Source organism: Peromyscus eremicus, chromosome 1 (assembly GCF_949786415.1).
Source record: "Peromyscus eremicus chromosome 1, PerEre_H2_v1, whole genome shotgun sequence".
Classification (NCBI taxonomy): Eukaryota; Metazoa; Chordata; class Mammalia; order Rodentia; family Cricetidae; genus Peromyscus; species Peromyscus eremicus.
This window is the reverse complement of record NC_081416.1, coordinates 101346141-101363713: the sequence shown is the minus strand read 5'-3', so window position 1 is coordinate 101363713 and position 17573 is coordinate 101346141. Positions and strand designations below refer to the sequence as shown.

At 43.5% G+C, this 17573-nt stretch overlaps 1 protein-coding gene across 1 annotated transcript in view; it reads right to left on the bottom strand.

Moving 5' to 3' along the window:
* Positions 1–17573, bottom strand: part of Uvrag (UV radiation resistance associated) — a 274915-nt gene that overhangs the window by 140471 nt on the left and 116871 nt on the right. Inside the window, exon 7 of the mRNA XM_059270780.1 lies at positions 5–110. Coding sequence (XP_059126763.1) covers positions 5–110 — 106 coding nt within the window. The remainder of the gene's footprint in view (positions 1–4; positions 111–17573) is intronic.

Sequence of the window (17573 nt, the reverse complement as noted above, 5' to 3'; positions counted from 1 at the left end):
CTACCAGCTCATTGCTTGTCGATGTGAGTCTTAGTTTTTCTTCAATCTCCTTTCCAATTCTCTGAACAGTTACCTGAGTCTGTTTAATTGCACACTGGGCTCTATGAAGCCTAGAAATACAAGTTGTAGAGAAATGTAAGTGAGTTAATTACAAAGTCTAAACACAGAGAGTCACAAACATGAATTATAAATCTCCTAGGATAAACAGAACCAACCCTGAACTAACCAATTATTTCTAGATTCAAACATAATGAAGTAACAGGAATCACAATCCTAAAATAACAGTGCTCTGAAAAGCCTACCTCTGCTACAACATAGTTAAGGTGAAGAACTCTAGAGGTTTGGAAGCATTTTAGAAAATGATCGGGTTGAGGGGCCGCGAAGAAGGCTTAGTCAGAAAGGAGCCTGCTGCTCAAGCATGAGGACCTGAGTTCAATACCCAGCACTTACGTAAAAGCTGGACATGGCAGCACAAGCTTGTAATCTCATTGCTGGGAAGCAGAGACATGGGGATTCATGGGGCTTTATATAAATTACTAGAATTTATATAAAGAGTAAAAGATCTAGAAGTAACAAACCAATCTTAAAATCGGTCAGATATCAAGGTTTTCTGCAGTTGCATGATCAAAGAAGTATGTTACTAACATAAAGATGAGAAATAGATCAATAACCAGGTGCTCTTCTACATGCAGATATTTGGTTGGCAGAGGTAAGACGACTTGAGCCCAGGATTTTGAGACCAGTGGTGACAGAGTAGTGAGACTCAGTCTCAAACAAGGGGCTGGAGACATGCCTCAGTGGTGAAGAACAATGGTTTTACAGAGGACCCAGGTTTGGTTGCCAGAACCCACGAGGAAGCATACAGCCATCTGTATTCCAGTTCCAGGGGTCTCAATGTCCTCTTCTGGTCTCCATGGGCACCAGGCACACATGTGATGCACATACATACATACATACATACATACATACATACATACATACACACACACAGCGACAGAACAACCATTTAACTAGTTTACCAGAACCAGGAATGTCTGTTCACCTAGAGATACCATGAGGAAAGTAAAAATGTAGTCTTCAAACTGGGAGAAAGGAGCAAAACCAAAGAACTATGCGGGAGCCACACCAGGGAAAAGACACTCTTCCACAAATGGTGCGGGAAGCTGGATATCCTCATAAAGGAGAAGAAAATCAGATCCCTCTCACTCTGCAAAAAAACAACGTGGATCAAAGACTTTAAGTCCTAAAACCTTGAAACTGCTAGAGAAAAAAAATAAAACAAACAAAAAACTACTTCAAGACATAGCACGGGCAACTTGGAGATACAGGCATAGACGAAGACTTTCCACAAGGACTCCAGCAGTGCAGCGGGAGCCGCCGACGGTGGAGTGCGCAGTCAAAAAGCTGCACAGCAAAGCAAGCGTCAGCAGGATGAAGACAGCCTACGGAGTGGGGAGAGCTCCATCCGATGGGAGCCATACCCACGGCTAGGAGAGAAAAACTCAACGGGTTGGGGATTTAGTTCAGTGGTAGAGTGGTTGGCCCTGGGCTTGGTCCGCAATCCCAAAATAAAATAAAACAACCCAAAATTAAACACACCCCCCAAACCCCACAGATTATTTGTTCAATGAATGGGCAAATGAACTGAAGAGACATTCTCAAAAGAAAAAAATAATAAATCACCAATAAATACACACACACACAAAGTGCCTAACAACCTCTGCCCCAGGGAAAGGAAAAGGAAAAGTACATGGGTGGCCATTCCTGTGAGCACCAAGGAAACCAAGGACATCAAAAGCTTGCAAGGATCGCTCAGGAGACATTATACACTGGCTAGAAAATACATTTGTGCCAACACCACGGCAATCTGCACTGGACAGAGATGGGGGAGCAGGAAGGGGGGACGAGGAAAGGTAATAGAGGGGGAAATATGAGCAAAGTACAAGAGTGAGTATGTATGAATGAATGAATGAATGAATGAAACTACCATGATAACGTCCACTACTTTGTGCACTAAAAATTGATTTCAAAGAGAAAGTGAAGTAAGCATAGAAAAAGGAATTTAACATCTTAGTCTTGAGATGGATGTAAATGACATCTGCAGTGAGATGCTGTTTCACACCCATTAGAACTAAAGTTACGTGATGGCCAGGGTGGGGAGCAGCTGGAATGTACGGGCACTGCTAGTAAGTTAAATAATACCGACATTTTGAAAAGGCAGTTTCTTAGGAAATTGAAAATACATCTAACCTTCGGTCCAGCAATTCTAATCATAGGTGCTTACCCAGAAAAGACAAAAACGTAAGTCCACAAGATCAGTTTCAGAATGCTCGCAGACGCCAGGTGTAGTTGTGTACGCCTGTAATCCTAGAACTTGGGAAGCAGAGGCAGGAAGATCAAAAGTTCAAGGCCAGCTTGAGCTACATAGTCAGTTCAAAGCCAGCCAAAGCTACAGAAGACACTGTCTTCAAAAAAAAAAAGTCACAGAAAACAATCCAAATATTCACCAACTAGGACACTGAGAACCAAATTAAGACCTGTATGGTAACAGTCTACTGAGAGTAACTGATACACACAAGAATATGAATAAATCTCAAAAACATGCTGAATGAAGAAAGCCAGAAGCAAAACAAGAATAGTTGTGTCCTGCTCTTGATCTAAACCCCACCAGCAGATAAGACCTACCAGTGGTGACAGAAGGGTAGCTAGCTGCTTCTGTGGCCAGGGGCAGACACTAGGGAACTGAGGAAGTCTGAGGAAAACTCACATTATGATGTACTGTATGTCAATTTTACTTCATTTATTAAAATTGGCTATCAATTTTAGCCTGCATGTCTTCTTTGCAGGGGGAGAGGGAGTCGCTCATTTTTTAATGGATTTTATGGCATCAATATCTCTGGGAGCATGTCAGTAGGACACTTCTAGGCTGTTGGGAATTTCTTCATAGTTGCTGAGGTCATCTGAAAACTGTCAACTCTAGGAGGTGCCTTTGCTTCTGAGACCAGTCATTCAGCAGCTCCCTCAGGACTGCGCCATCCTGTTCCTCTTGAGGTGCCTACATGTGCTTAGTTACACTGATAATAACATGGTCCTACAAAGGCACCTCGGCAGAAACCTGAGTGCAAGGGGAGGCCTTTGAGAAATGGCCCTATTTCATCCCCAGCCTATCTCCCTGTATCTTCAAATTCAGTAATACTGATCCACTGGCATTTACCTGGACATAATCTTCCATGTCTTATTCCTGTGCCTCTTTATAAGCCGTGTATCTGCCCACACGTTTTCTCTGCACCCTCACAGGTAAGCAAAGCTTTACTTAACCCACTAAGAGACAGCTCAGCCATAGCCTCTGCTCCACTGCCCTCCCCTGACTGCACCAGGCAGCTGGAGGCAATTGCTCCTTGCTCTGGATGTACGCACTACACCACACACAGCACCACAGCAAACAGCACTGAGGACCATACACACTACAGGGAATGGTTCTTGTCCTCTTGTCCTCTTCCTTAGCAGCTCTTTCTGAGGGGTAAGAATACACTCCTCTTCTCACACACACTCTAGATGCTGAGCACAGGGTGAGGTACAACAGAGGCGCTCAATGTCTTTCCTGATGTCCAGAGTTTACACATAACGTTAGCACATTCATGAGATTGGATATTTTGATTGGTAGAGTGGGAGATTAACTGAAAGGTCACTGTTTCCTACGTGTATAAATTCAAAATACTTTATCAAGAAAAACTGCATAGAGACCACTCCTTCAGGCAGGGGAAACAAGCAACTTTTACTAAAAGCAATAGGTATTATCAACCCGCAGAGACGCCCACAAATAGCGGTTCCTTTCCGGGGGAGCTGCCTAGAACTCCACTGGTACTGTGCAAACCACCTTGTCAAACGGCAAGGACTTTAAAAATAAAAATGATTCATGACCATAATTAATGTATGACTTCAACTATTTGGCTCTCACTGCCCCAGACACTTTCTGATCTTACCTTAGGGGCTTAAAACCCACAGACAGAGTCACATTTCCTCCACTCTTCAGTGTTATCCAAATAGACCCTCAGAGCCCCTGCCACATCAAGACCGGGCTCAGAATGGCCCCCTTTCAAATCCAACTGGAGAAGAAAAGTTTCAAGGGTTTAGGCTTTTCAAAATAACATGGCACATCCTGATCCTCGCGGGGGTGAGGAGGGGAAGGCCTGACAAGAGAAGAAGCAAATGTTTTGCCTTCACACAGGATGGCTGCCTGAGGAGGGGATGCTTCCTGAGATCATGCCTGTGGAAATCTATAAAGAGAAACACACCATCTAGTCACTTGGGTGACTGGTCAAGGCTAGTCATCTAGTCACTTGGGTGACTGGTCAAGGCTGGTCATCTAGTCACTTGGGTGACTGGTCAAGGCTGGTCATCTAGTCACTTGGGTGACTGGTCAAGGCTGGTCATCTAGTCACTTGGGTGACTGGTCAAGACTAGTGCTCCCAGCTGGGGTGAAACTCTGCACTCTGCATGCTGGGAGGAGGGATCAAGCAACTACACCAGTCACCCTGGTGATGGAGGACAGACGCGCCTTGTTACCTAATGCTATCTGACACCGAGAGAGAGAGAGAGAGAGAGAGAGAGAGAGAGAGAGAGAGAGAGAGAGAGAGAGAGAGAGAGAGGTAGAAACTGAGTGTAATGAAAGTTCTTAGAAGCTAGATATTGTTGTGAATGTAAAGATATACACTGAATGAAAAATTATATATCCAATATCGAGAACACCCAATCACATTTAACCACAATCTCTGGAAATGAGACTTGAGAAGGCGTTTTCTCTACTTAACGCTGATCATGTGGCATGTGAACTGCTCCATGCAAGTCTGAGAGGGGCAGCGACAAACCAGAGCTTGTGGGGAGCAGCATGGTTCCCTGCAGCTTGTGGGGAGCAGCACAGCTCCTGCAGCTTGTGGGGAGGGTGAAGTGGAGAGAAATGCAGGGTGACAGGGACCAACTGAGACAAACGGCGGCGGCGTGGATCGTGGAAAGGGCGTGGATCGTGGAAAGAACTCAGGCTTTTATTCAGAAGGCACTGGGAAGCCGCTCAACTCTTAAGCTGGAAAAGATGTCATTATATTTGTACTTTTGAAAGCTCTATGCGGGAACTCTCGGGGACTGCAGAGAGCTGAGAGAGGGGACAGTTGAGGCTAGAGGAAGCGCAGCCATGATTGATGCGAAGAAATGCCACAGCAGACTCTTCAGTTCGCAAAATTAATACAAGTTAGTAATTCAAATAAAATAAAAAGAGAACGCTCTTCCTTCTCACATAAGGTGAATGCGGTGTGGGGAGTAAACAAGAAAGCTAGTGTGTGGTTATAGCAACCACCGGAGCAAAAGCAGGCATTGTCCTGAATAAAACAATGACAGCAAACTCGGTGTGTGTGTGGGGAGGGTGGGGGAGGGGTGAAAGGTCAGTCACAGGAGAGAGAAAGTTTGATGCCTGAAAACAAATGGCCAGCTGCTCTGGTTTGTACCCGGGTTAACTGTGTCCCCCGTAGGCTGACATGATGGGAAGCACGGTCCTCAGGGTGGTGGTACTGGGAGGTAATAGAAGCTTTAAAAAGTGAGGTCTAGCAGGATACCACTGGGGATGCGCTCTCACGTGACCCTTTCAATACTCAGGACAGGGCTGTTCCTAAAGAGACCAGCCTGACCCAACCCACACTGCCCCTGCTGGATCCTGCATCCACCCCCGTCCACCATGGGCCATCAGAGCCTGTGCTTGCTATGTGGATTCCAGAACTGCGAGCCAAGGAAAGCTCTGTTCCATGGTGGCTTCTGACGACAGTACACCACGGGGAAGAGACCTCTCTGGAGATCCTTCAGGAATCTGGAGGAAGTAAGGGAGACTCACATATAACTTCATGTCAATAAGTTTAATTTAGATCAAGTAGTCAAACTGTCCCCAAGCCATTAGTTTCCATATCTAAAGAAGTAGAAAATATGAACAATTACTACCTGTTTAATTAGATTTAGGGGCTAGAGAGTTGGCTCAGAGGTTAAGAGCACTGGCTGCTCTTCCAGAGGTCCTGAGTTCAGTTCCCAGCACCCACATGGTGGTTCACAACCATCTCGAGTAGAATCTGATGCCCTCTGCTGGCGTAAAGTCACACATGCAGGCACAGCACTCATAAAATAAATAAATAAATAAATCTTTTAAAAAATTAGAGATAATTAGAACCTTCTCAGGCTAGGGGAACAGCTCAGTGGTAGTTCTTGAAAAGGACCTGTGAGACCCTGTTTCAACTCATTGCACTAAAAACATCAAAACAAAATATCTTGTCTGCTTACCCAGACCAGGCTCAGAGGCTTGCTGGTAAAATACCAGCTGTATTAAGAATCTTTCAGAGACAAAGAAAGTATTTCAATTTGCCTGACAACACAAGTGTTGTGGAATATTTAACTAGGCAAAGATGTGTTGTATTTGTTTACCTATGCAAAGATGTGTTTCATTTGATTAACTATGTAAAGATGTGTTATATTTGCTTATATTGCAGAATATTTGTTTAACTATGTAAAGATGTGTTGCATTTGTTTAACTATGTAAAGATGTGCTGTTGTTTTACCTTGCTTGCCTAAGGCACTTGATTGGTCTCATAAAAAGCTGAATGGTCGGCCAGTGGTGGCACAAGCCTTTAATCCCAGCACTCGGGAGGCAGAGGCAGGTGGATCTCTGTGAGTTCAAGGCCAGCCTGGGCTACATAGGGAGTTCCAGGAAAGGCACAAAGCTACACAGAGAAACCCTGTCTCGAAAAACCTAAATAAGTAAGTAAGTAAATAAATAAATAAATAAATAAATAAATAAATAAATAAATAAATAAAAGCTGAATGGCCAATAGTGAGGGAGGAGATACAGGTGGACTTCTGGGCAGGGAGAGTAAGTAGAAGGAGGATTTTAGGCTCGGAAAAAAGGAGAAAGAAAAGGAGACAGCAGGAATACACCAGGGGCCAGACAGACAGACACAGAGGAAGCAGGAAAGTAGGACATTCAGAATGAAAGGTAAAAAGCTCCAAGGCAAAACATAGATGAATAGAAATATGTTAAATTAAGCTAAAAGAGCTAATGGGACAAGCCTACACTAAGGCCGAGCATTCATAATTAATAATGTTTCCTTGTCTTTATTTGGGAGCTATTTGGTGACCCAAAGAAAATTCCGACTACACATAATAGTAACCCTGAAACCGAAACACAGCAAGATCATCACAAAAACACTTCTGAGCAGAATAATGCTCAGCAGCTGCAATTAACACTAAAGACCAGAAAGAGCGCAAGACAAGACATCCACAGTCAGCCCTTTCTTCAACACAGTCCTTGAAGTCTAAGCAGTCAAGGCAACTGAGAACAGGGCATGAAACTAAAAGGGGAAGTACTGGAGACAAAAGAAACAAGGGACTGGTGTGGTCACAGCATGTGTGCACAGGTGTGGACACAGGCACAATGAAACCCTTTACTTTGTAAAGTTAACACAAACTAGTTTAAAAAAGGAAAGAAGTCAGAGCACAAGAAGGTAAAAGTCAAAAGCATGTACTTGGAAATATTATGGTTGTGAACACAGAAAAATCAAAAGGGATCTACAATCTAACTCTACTAGAAGTAAATTTGGTCAAGTCCAAGATTCCAGAAGAAATTTTATAAACTAATTGCTGCTTACATATACTATCAACAAATAACTAAGAACAAATCTAATGAAGGATGTAAAAGATTTCAGCTCAGAAACCATAAAATATTGCTGAGATAGTAAATCAGTGGAATAAACGGAGACACATGGAATGAGGACTCTCACTGTCAGTGATTATTCCCTAATTGGCAGTGGCCAAGCAATCGCAATCAAAACTACCACAGCTTTGATTTGACTTCTTTAAATCAAAAATTACTATCTCGATTTCCTTTGGAAATCAAGAAGTTGATTCTAAAAGAAATGATGCAGAAATACAAAAGAACTAGAATAGCCATGAAAATGTTGAAGAATTGCAGTTGCAATTGTTCTTATGCTACCAGACCATAGCACCTACACAAAGCTACAATAAGGCAGCTGCAGTCACGTGATCCTGTACAAATACATCAATGAAGCACAATTCAGATTATAAAAACAGACCTTTTACTATATAACTTATCTTCATTAACAAGAAAAAGAAAACCCCTGTCAGTAAATGGCCCTGAAATAAGATCTGGTTGTAGGGCATTTTCTTAATTAGTGACTGATGTGAGAGGCCCCAGCCCATTGTGGGTGGGGCCATTCCTGGGATGGTCACGCTTGGTTCTATAAGAAAGCAGGCTGAGCAAGCCAAGAGGAACAAGTCAGTAAGCAGCACCCCTCCATGGCCTCTGCATCAGCTCCTGCCTCCAGGTTCCTGCCCTGCTTGAGTTCCTGTCCTGACTTCCTTCAATGGTGGATCATGATGTAGACGTGTAAGCCAAATAAATTCTTTCACCCCCAAGTTGCTTGGGGTTTCATCACAGCAACAGTAACCCAAACTAAGACACTGAGCATCATAGCTTACTACTGTCCCTAGTCTCACTCGGCCTCCTGCCATTAGTCACCTTTTCCCCCTAGACAACTTTATTCCTACTTTCATAGCATATATACTAACATGCTTTTATGTTTTTATATAAAATCTAGAAACTACAATGATAGAAAGCATATAATATTTCATCTTTCATGGACTGGCTTAAATAGGCTTACTATGATTCTCTCCAATTGATTCCACTTTCCTCTTTATGACTGAAAACAATTACATTGTGCACATACATTTTCTTTTTTTGTTTGCTTGTTTTTTTTTGATTTTTTGAGACAAGGTTTCTCTGTGTAGTTTTGGTGCCTGTCCTGGATCTTGCCCTGTAGACCAGGCTGGCCTCAAACTCACAGAGATCCGCTGGCTCTGCCTCCCGAGTGCTGGGATTAAAAGCGTGCACCACCGCCACCCGGATAAGTTTTCTTTACCCATCCCTCCATCCAGGCTGGCTCCATAACTTAACTACTATGAACAGATCTGCAGTAAATAGTGATGTGCTTGCTGACTCAGACCTTTGAGTAATGTCCAGGAGTGCCATATATGGGTCATATATGATCTACTTTTAGTGCCTTCCCCAGGGGCTGGACTATTACATTTCTGCCAGCAGCGTTTCGGATTCCCCTTGTTGGCATCCTTGCCAACACACTGTTAACTGTTTTCTTGATGACTGTCTTTCTCACTGCGGTGGCATGGAATTTTGGTGGTTTTAGTTTTTGATATCTAGTGAAGTTGAACATTTTTCTTGTGTTTATTGGCCATTTGTATTTCATCTTTTGAGAATTGTTCATTTCATTAGCCCATTTATTATTGATTGGGCTGTTTTGATTTCTTGTTAACTAGTTTTCTGGCCTCTTTATATATTCTGGCTATTAACACTGTCAAATGTTGTATTAGTTACTTTTCTGTTGCTATGATAAAAACACCATGACAAAAGGCGAGTACAGGAAGAAGGAGTTTATTTTGCCTTAGCATTCCAGAGGGTGAGTCCATAATGAGGGGGGAAGAATGGTGGGAGGCAGCCAAAGCAGGAAGCTGAGGAATCACAGCTTCACTGTCTCCCCCGCCCTCCGACACACCCAAAAGCTGAAGAACTGGGGAAGCTGGCAAACGACTAGCTCAACCAGGAAACAGCCCCATCAGAGTGACCGGCAGAGGATGAGGGGACTTACAGAATAACAAAGGAATCTGTGCTGTGATCTGAACGATGATGACACAGGTACATGCTCATCACATCACACCAGGAGCCAAGACAATGGTGAGGCCATTGTGTGGGGCAGGGAGCATAAGAAGAGCCACTTGGGAAGTTTTACTTGAGACTGAGGTGCCTATGCCACATCAATAGCAGTGTGGGGTATTTGTTCAATAGAGACTGGTGTTGGGGAGATAGACCTTGGCCGGGGATAAAAATGTGGCAATCATTAGCACACAGATGCTAATAATGTTATGAAACATTACAACATTTCATAACATCATAACATGAGCAGAGGGAATGAGATCACCCTGTAAGACTGTGAGAATGAGAGAGAGCAGAGCCTAGAACAGATTTCAGAGGAACATCAATATTGGAGGAATTAGAAAAGAAGAAATAAAAACATGCCAAAACAAAAAAATCCAAAGTGAGACTCTGCAGAGACCCAGGACAGCTGCAAGGGTTGATGTCACAGCAGTTAGAGACAGAACGCCTCTGGGAAGCAGTGCCCACTGTCTCAGAATCAAGGGACCCGAGGTCTGGGCAGTGTTAGCACATTTAGCAATAAGGGACTGATTTAAAACACCATTTCTAATCTGCTCACCTCTAAACCCACAGGCATCATCATCCTCTTCACACAGCTGATAGCTTCCTAGCTGGCTTCCCAGGTCAGCTCCAGCTTTTCTCAGTTGCATTCCCTAAAGCACTCCCATTCTTCATTTGCTCAGTTACTCACTGTAGCTCCTCTCTCCTAATAGCCTCCAGGGCCTCCCTTATGCTCTATCCACTGATCTTGCTTAGCACCCCATGTCACCGGTCGGCAATCCTCCTGGAGAACACAGAAGAACATACCACAAGACCTCAGGCTTCCCCACCAACTCCAGGTTTCTCCTCTCCTAGGCCAGAAGAGAGTTTAAAGGTTCCCACTTAGACTGTGATTACAGAGGCTTTGACGCCTGCCTGGGATTAAATTTTCTCAGAGACAATAAAAATATCACAGGCTACAAACTCACAATTTTGTGTTCTCCAGGCCTCTAATCACTGGGGTCAGTTCTCTACTGTCCTTTTCACAACTGTGACATCTCTAACAAACTATACATGTACTTCTAGACATGTTGTTAACACTGCCCATTGATTTTAAAAATTGTTTTTTCCTGGGAACTAGAAATGGCCTATAAATTGTCCACACTAAATGCAATTTTCAGCATATATTTATATCATGCTAAATCTTCCACAGCAGCCAAGGAAGCACCATGCTACAGAACTGACTGCCAGCAATCCAGCACTGACCAGGGCCTGCTCTCCTCACTCTCCCCCATATGCAGCCCACAGGCCCGCTGCTGCTCCTCCTCAGTGCTCTCAGCTGCATCTCCTCGTTCACTCCCAATTACCACCCGTTCAGCACCAATAAAAGGCTTTTCTCTTTCTGAAATCCAACCTCCTCCATCCAAACGGAACGCTGCCCTCCAATTGTCCAAAACACACATTTCAACAGTGGCCAACAGAAATCACAACACTGAAATGAGGCTCAAGAGATGCTTGAGGTCTTTGTGTATCAATAATCAGGACCAACAGGGAGAAAAGCCCTGTTCTAGAACTAAGTGATCATAGGGTCTAAAAATCTATGATTAGATATTACTTTCTGATCAAAGGTAACCTATATCTCTATTTAAAAAGAGATAAAAGTTATATGTGGTAATACATGCTTCTAATTCCAGGAATTAGGAGACTGGGGCAAGAGGATTACAAGTTTAAGGTCAGTTATGAGTTACGTTAAAAAAAAAACATATCTGGAACATCATATACATTTATTGACTTAATAATTGTGTTGAGCGAATACACATTTATTGCTGTGTGCTAGGCAGTGGACTAAAAACATGAAATACCTATTTCATTTACCCTCACATGAGTCCACAGACTCGGTACATCACTGCCATCCTACAGGCGGAAAGTTAAGTTACTAAGTGGCGCAATCAGGATTCAAGCACAACAATCGAAAAAGCCAGTCTCCATTGCTTCATTCTCTACCCATCAATCCACTGTTCCCATGTGGACCCTGAACCCCAGCATCAGTACCACATCATACATCAAATGCATTGATTTTGTTTCCCAAGTGCTATTCCCAGATACATCCTTGTGTTGAACTCCAGTGCTTTTCACAACACAGCGGGCCTCTGTGTGCCTCTCCCTTCTACTATTCTACCCACAATGCACCTCACATGACAACTAAATGCTCTTAGCCTGTCTGTAGAGGCTTGCCCTTCTCACATGCCTGCCCCCACCTAAGATTTCCACCCCCTGTCATTTATGCCCCATATAATCTCATGCCCTCAGATATTAGGACTGTGAAATGAAAGGCTACCACACTCCTCCCAACTTCCATTATTTTACAGGGTGAAAGGAATCTGGAGATATAATGAAGATCCCATGTTAATTATGAGTTGATCAAAAAGGAGATTATCAAGGTGCTATGCACTGAATCTTGTCTGCTCACATCCACTGTTGAGGTTCTAAACTCCAATGTAAATACGTTAGAGATGAGGTGTTTAGGCACTAAGGTTAAATGAGGTCATGTGGTTAGGGTCTTAATACTATAGGATTGGTGGCCCTAGAACTGTCCCTCTCCATTCATGCACGGGAGAAGAAAGGCTACGGGAGGACACTGTGAGAAGACAGCCATCTGCAGGCCAGGAAGGGAGCCCTCCCCACTCACTACGTGGGCACTCTGATCTCAGACTTCCTGCTTTTAGATCTACGAGAAAACACATTTCTGTTGAAGCCACCCAGTCTCTGGAATCCTGCGGCAGCCCACACTAACGCTCTCACTAGGCCTGACCTCATCAGGTAAGCTCTCCAGGGACTAGCCCTTCCTAAAAAAGAGCTTAAAGCATGACAGGACCTATGGGGTAGGGGACCTGGCAAGGAACTAGAGCAGCCTCTCTGGAGTTGACAGTAGCCCCAGATTTCAACCAGCAAGAACTAGGGACCTGAGTCTTACAACCACAAGGGCGTGAACTGTGCCAGCAACCACATGAGCCTAAATAAGGACAGTGAGCTCCAAAATTCAACAGGTCACAGCTGACACCATGGCTGCAGTCACCCGAGACCAGGAACCTCAATGCTGCAATCATCTGTTCACCGGCTTTGTCTAGCACAGGCCTCCAGACTCAACTCCTAGTCTACGTCCTGTTAGTACTGGTGTCCCGGCCGTCTCTATAGTATCACTACACACAGGCCTTTAAGAACACAGCTTCAGCAAGCATCACTTCCCTTCCTTCCCCCGAATGGGAGCAGGCCCGTCACTGTTGAGACTGTCACTGCAGAACGTACACTAAGTCACTGCTGACTGTTTGGATTCCTATTAATTCTGGTTTTCTCCGGTCCTAGGAAATATAAACTGACATGTTTAGTTATGCTTTCTTACAGTGTGTCGAGCATTAAAAAAAAAAAAATGCCTGGGAAACTACCTTGAGATCATTTTTAAAAGTCAGCAAAGCAGAAAGGCCCCAGCATTTCTCATTCTGGATTCTACATGTCTATGGATGTAAGTCAACTTTTTCTAATGACTTAGACCTCATGGATTATCAACATGGACTTGAGTAGTGACTAAAGGTTCTCCATGCCTTTTTCAATGAAGTTGTTGGGGTTGGAGAGATGGCGTAGTGGTTATGAGCACACACTACTCTTGTAGAGTACTAGGTTTGATTCCTAGCACTCATGCTGGGCAGCTCACACCACCTATAACTCTAGTTCTAGGAAACCTGACACCCTCTTCTGGCTTCCATGAGCACTTCACTCACATGCTCAAAACCACACACATTTTAAATAAAATACATAAACAGACAAATAAATAGAACTGTTATCCACATGGCAAGCCTCCCTCTTCTCATACTATATTCTTATCCCAATTACACTTCCCCTTGAAATTTAAGATGGGTTGAATACATCTTCTACCTTTCCAGTCCTCCGAGAGCTTCATGATTATGCACTACGATCACCTCATCTACAAACTCCCTATCATCACTGCATCAGCCTAGGAAGTCTTCCTGGTTCAAGTGCTTACACTGTAACACGCCTGGAAGGAAGAACACATCTCCTGTTCACCTTCTATCACCCGAGCACGCTGCATTTTCCAACAGGAGGTACTCAACAAACACTTCGCTGGTAAGTAGTGGAATGAGTAGACATGTTGAACAGCACTAGATCAAAACCAGAACCCTGTGTCATGTTATTAAAACTTTCCTTCCAGGCTGATAGTGAATCATTAGGCAGTTATCAACGTGTTTTCTCTGTCATTTAGCCCATACTTCTTCATCTTGCTGACAAAGCTATCACCACACCCCTAGTCAAGCACAAACTAGAGTTATGTATATGTGCGAGTCTAATTATCCTTTCAAAGCAGATATATCAGTCTGAGATAACTTGTTCTTGGAAAAGCCTTGCCTAAAAGAAGCAAGATTCAAGCTGCAATTTGAAAGAAGGGCACACAGGACTCTGGCTGCTGTGTGCAAGGGAACAGCCTCGGAGGGGATTAGGAATCTCTTCTCAAAGTCATCAAAAGAGTCAAGTGTCTTGCATGTTCAGAACAGCAAGTGGGTGATGTCCTAAAACAAAAGTATGTGAGAGGCCGGGCGGTGGTGGCGCACGCCTTTAATCCCAGCACTCGGGAGGCAGAGCCAGGCGGATCTCTGTGAGTTCGAGGCCAGCCTGGGCTACCAAGTGAGTTCCAGGAAAAGGCGCAAAGCTACACAGAGAAACCCTGTCTCGAAAAACCAAAAAAAAAAAAAAAAAAAAAAAAAAAAGTATGTGAGAGCTGTTTCCAAAGGGACAGCTCGGGAAAGCGACCAGAGCTCCACTACAGTGTCCTTGGTACGCCCAGAAATCATTTGCATCTCTACAGCACCTACAACAGTCTCAGACTCATGGGAATCCCTCAAATACTTGAGTTTATTAAGTATCATTCTCCTGAACCAGGAATCTACCCTAAAGCCTTCTACATTCCTCTGTCTAGACCACTCACATAGTTGAGAACACACAGTCTCATGGTAATGGCATCAAATAAAACACAATACTTGTGTTACATATAAAATTAATATCTTTTCATTGAAAAGTAACTGGTAGCACTGTGGGTGGGAAAGTTCTACTGCAAAGATGGTAGGTGGTGTGAAAGCATGTGCTAATGAGACTGTCAGGTCTAACTAAGATGTACTCTCCGAAGCAGCAACAAGAATGATGGGCAATGGTCACAGAACAATAAGCAAGTCTTCGCATTTCCAATTTACAACTCAAATAACTCATTTCAGGCAACAACCACCACACTTGGCATAAGAACAGGCTAAATCATTCCCAGATTTGTTCCTAATACCGTCCATGTGCATTTTAGCAAGTTTAATTTAAAATGTATTCACTGCACAATAAACACACTTGAGGAAGTACACAGAAAAGAACTTCAGAAGCAAAGATGAGAAGAAGAACAAACTGCAGATATGGACAGAATCTTTCAAACTAAAGAAATGTATGTGTACAACTTTATGCCAGTAAGATTTAAGTTATGATCCTCTAGCAAAATATAAATTACCAATTGTCTCAAAAAGGGTTGAAAACCTGAAAAGATTAATAGTCAGCAAAGAATTACAATGAGCAACCAGAGCCGAGAAGGGGCTCAGATGGCCCTGATCGGCTTATAGGTGCCTGAATGTTTGTCCTTCTGAAACTCAAGTTGAAACTGAACTGTGACAACACTAGGAGGTAGATCCTTGCGGCAGAGTTTAGGACAGGAGGATCCACCCTCATCAATGAACCCATCATCACAGGAATGGGTTCATTATAAAAGGCTGAGTTTGGCCTTCTTTTCCTCCTCTGGTCCTCTCTTTGCCCTTCTCTGTGTGACACACACATACACACACACACACACACACACACACACACACACACACAAATATGTTTTTGTGTGTCAGAATATATGTTATGTTGTGTGTGGGTGCCCATGATGGCCAGAAGGCGGCACTGGATCCCTGAAGCTGGAGTTATAAGTGATGGTGAGCTGCAGAATATGGGTCCTAGGAAATGAACTCAGGTCCTCTGGTTGAATAGAAAACTATCTTAACTGCTAAGCCATCTCTCCAGATGCTTCAAAGTATTTTTGCTGCATCCAGGAGGCCTACCATATGCTAGTACTTTGATCCTGGAAATTCCCAGTCTCTGGAATTGTGAGAAATAAATTTGTTTGTTACAAGTTGCTAAGTAAAGGGTACTCTGTTAGGGCAGCACTAAGAAACTAAGAAAACTGGGGCCAGGAGGGGGGTACTGCTATAACTCAAATAACTAAAAATGAGAAGTGGCTTTGGAACTGGGTAACAAAAGAATTTGTAGGAACAAGCTAGAAAAGATGGACATTGACATGAAAGGCGGATTAAGATTTTTGTGAATGCTTAGAAAATGGGGTGTTACTATAAAGAACATCTGAATTTTCCTAGTGAATGTTTTTAAGTGGTGGTGACCAGAATGTTGGTGGGGTTGATTATGAATACTACAGACAATTCTATGCCAATGACTAGCACAGATAATTCTTATGAATCCTTAGATGGGAATGCAGGAACAAGGTGACAGATACTGGAGGAAAGAACATCCTTGATGTAAAATGGTAGGAACTTGGCTGAATGATATCCATGTATTTAGAGTGTATGAGTGCAGCACAGGACAGGATTTAAGTGATGCACAAAAACGCCTGTGAAAGACATAGCCAAGAAGTGGAGCATGCCAGCTGATGTGTGGTTTCTTTTAACTGCATTATAAAATGTAAAAGGAAATAAACAGTTTTAGAACATAAAGTCTTAGAAAAGCCCTCAGCCTGGCCAAATCTGTTCATCAGAGAACACCAAGGATATGGTGAAGTAACGACAAGGAGACCACTGTGGACACGAGGAAGCCTGGTGCCAGTCATCAAGTCAATGAGAGAATGATCTCTAAAGGCATTTCGAAGAATGCTTCCACTCAATCAAGTCAAGGTCAAGTGGAGTGAGGGGATGAAGCTGCTGCACAGTCCCCATTAGGGCAATGTCTTGTGGAATTGTGGGGGTGGAGCTGCCCTGAAGACTCGAGAATCATAAAGCTGTCAAAGTGAGACCTCAATTTACGAGAGCGGTTTTAGGAGCTGAGCCAAGCAAAGTCATACAAGTTGTTGGGGCCCCTATTGCCAGCTAGGAGGCAACACAAGGGATTCAGAGCTGCTTGTCCTGTTGGGGATGGGACTTACTTGCAACCTGCTGCCCCTTCTATTCAGCCCCCATTATTTCGTTCTTCTGGAAGGACATATCTATGGACATATGGCTGTCCACCACTGAATTTCAGAAGCATATAACTTGCTCAACTACTGCTGGAAGGAAATCTGCCTCAGAACTACCTGTATCTAATTAGATGAAGCTCTGAATTCTGGAGTTGATGCCGGAATGAGCTACGCCTTTTGAGACTGTTGGGATGGACTGAGTATGTTCTGCATGTGACGAGGATATGCACTTTGAAGAGCCAAGGGGTAATGGACTGAATGTGTGCCTCAGTAAAAAACAGATACTAACAACAGGTGAGGTCCACCACTCAAATCTAAATTACACAAACCCCCTCAGATCGTGGGGATGTAGACGGCATCTCGATCCACTTTACAGGAGCACAGTCCTTCCCAGTGTTGATTTGTACAGGGATGCACATAAAACACGAAACTATGCGTAAGTCCCCCATACAAAGAACTGTGGAATACTAAGTAAGATGGCAGCAAATCTAACCCGATGTGTACGAAAGGGGGAAGATCACGAGCAAGTAAAATTTATACCAGGAATACAAGAATAGTTTA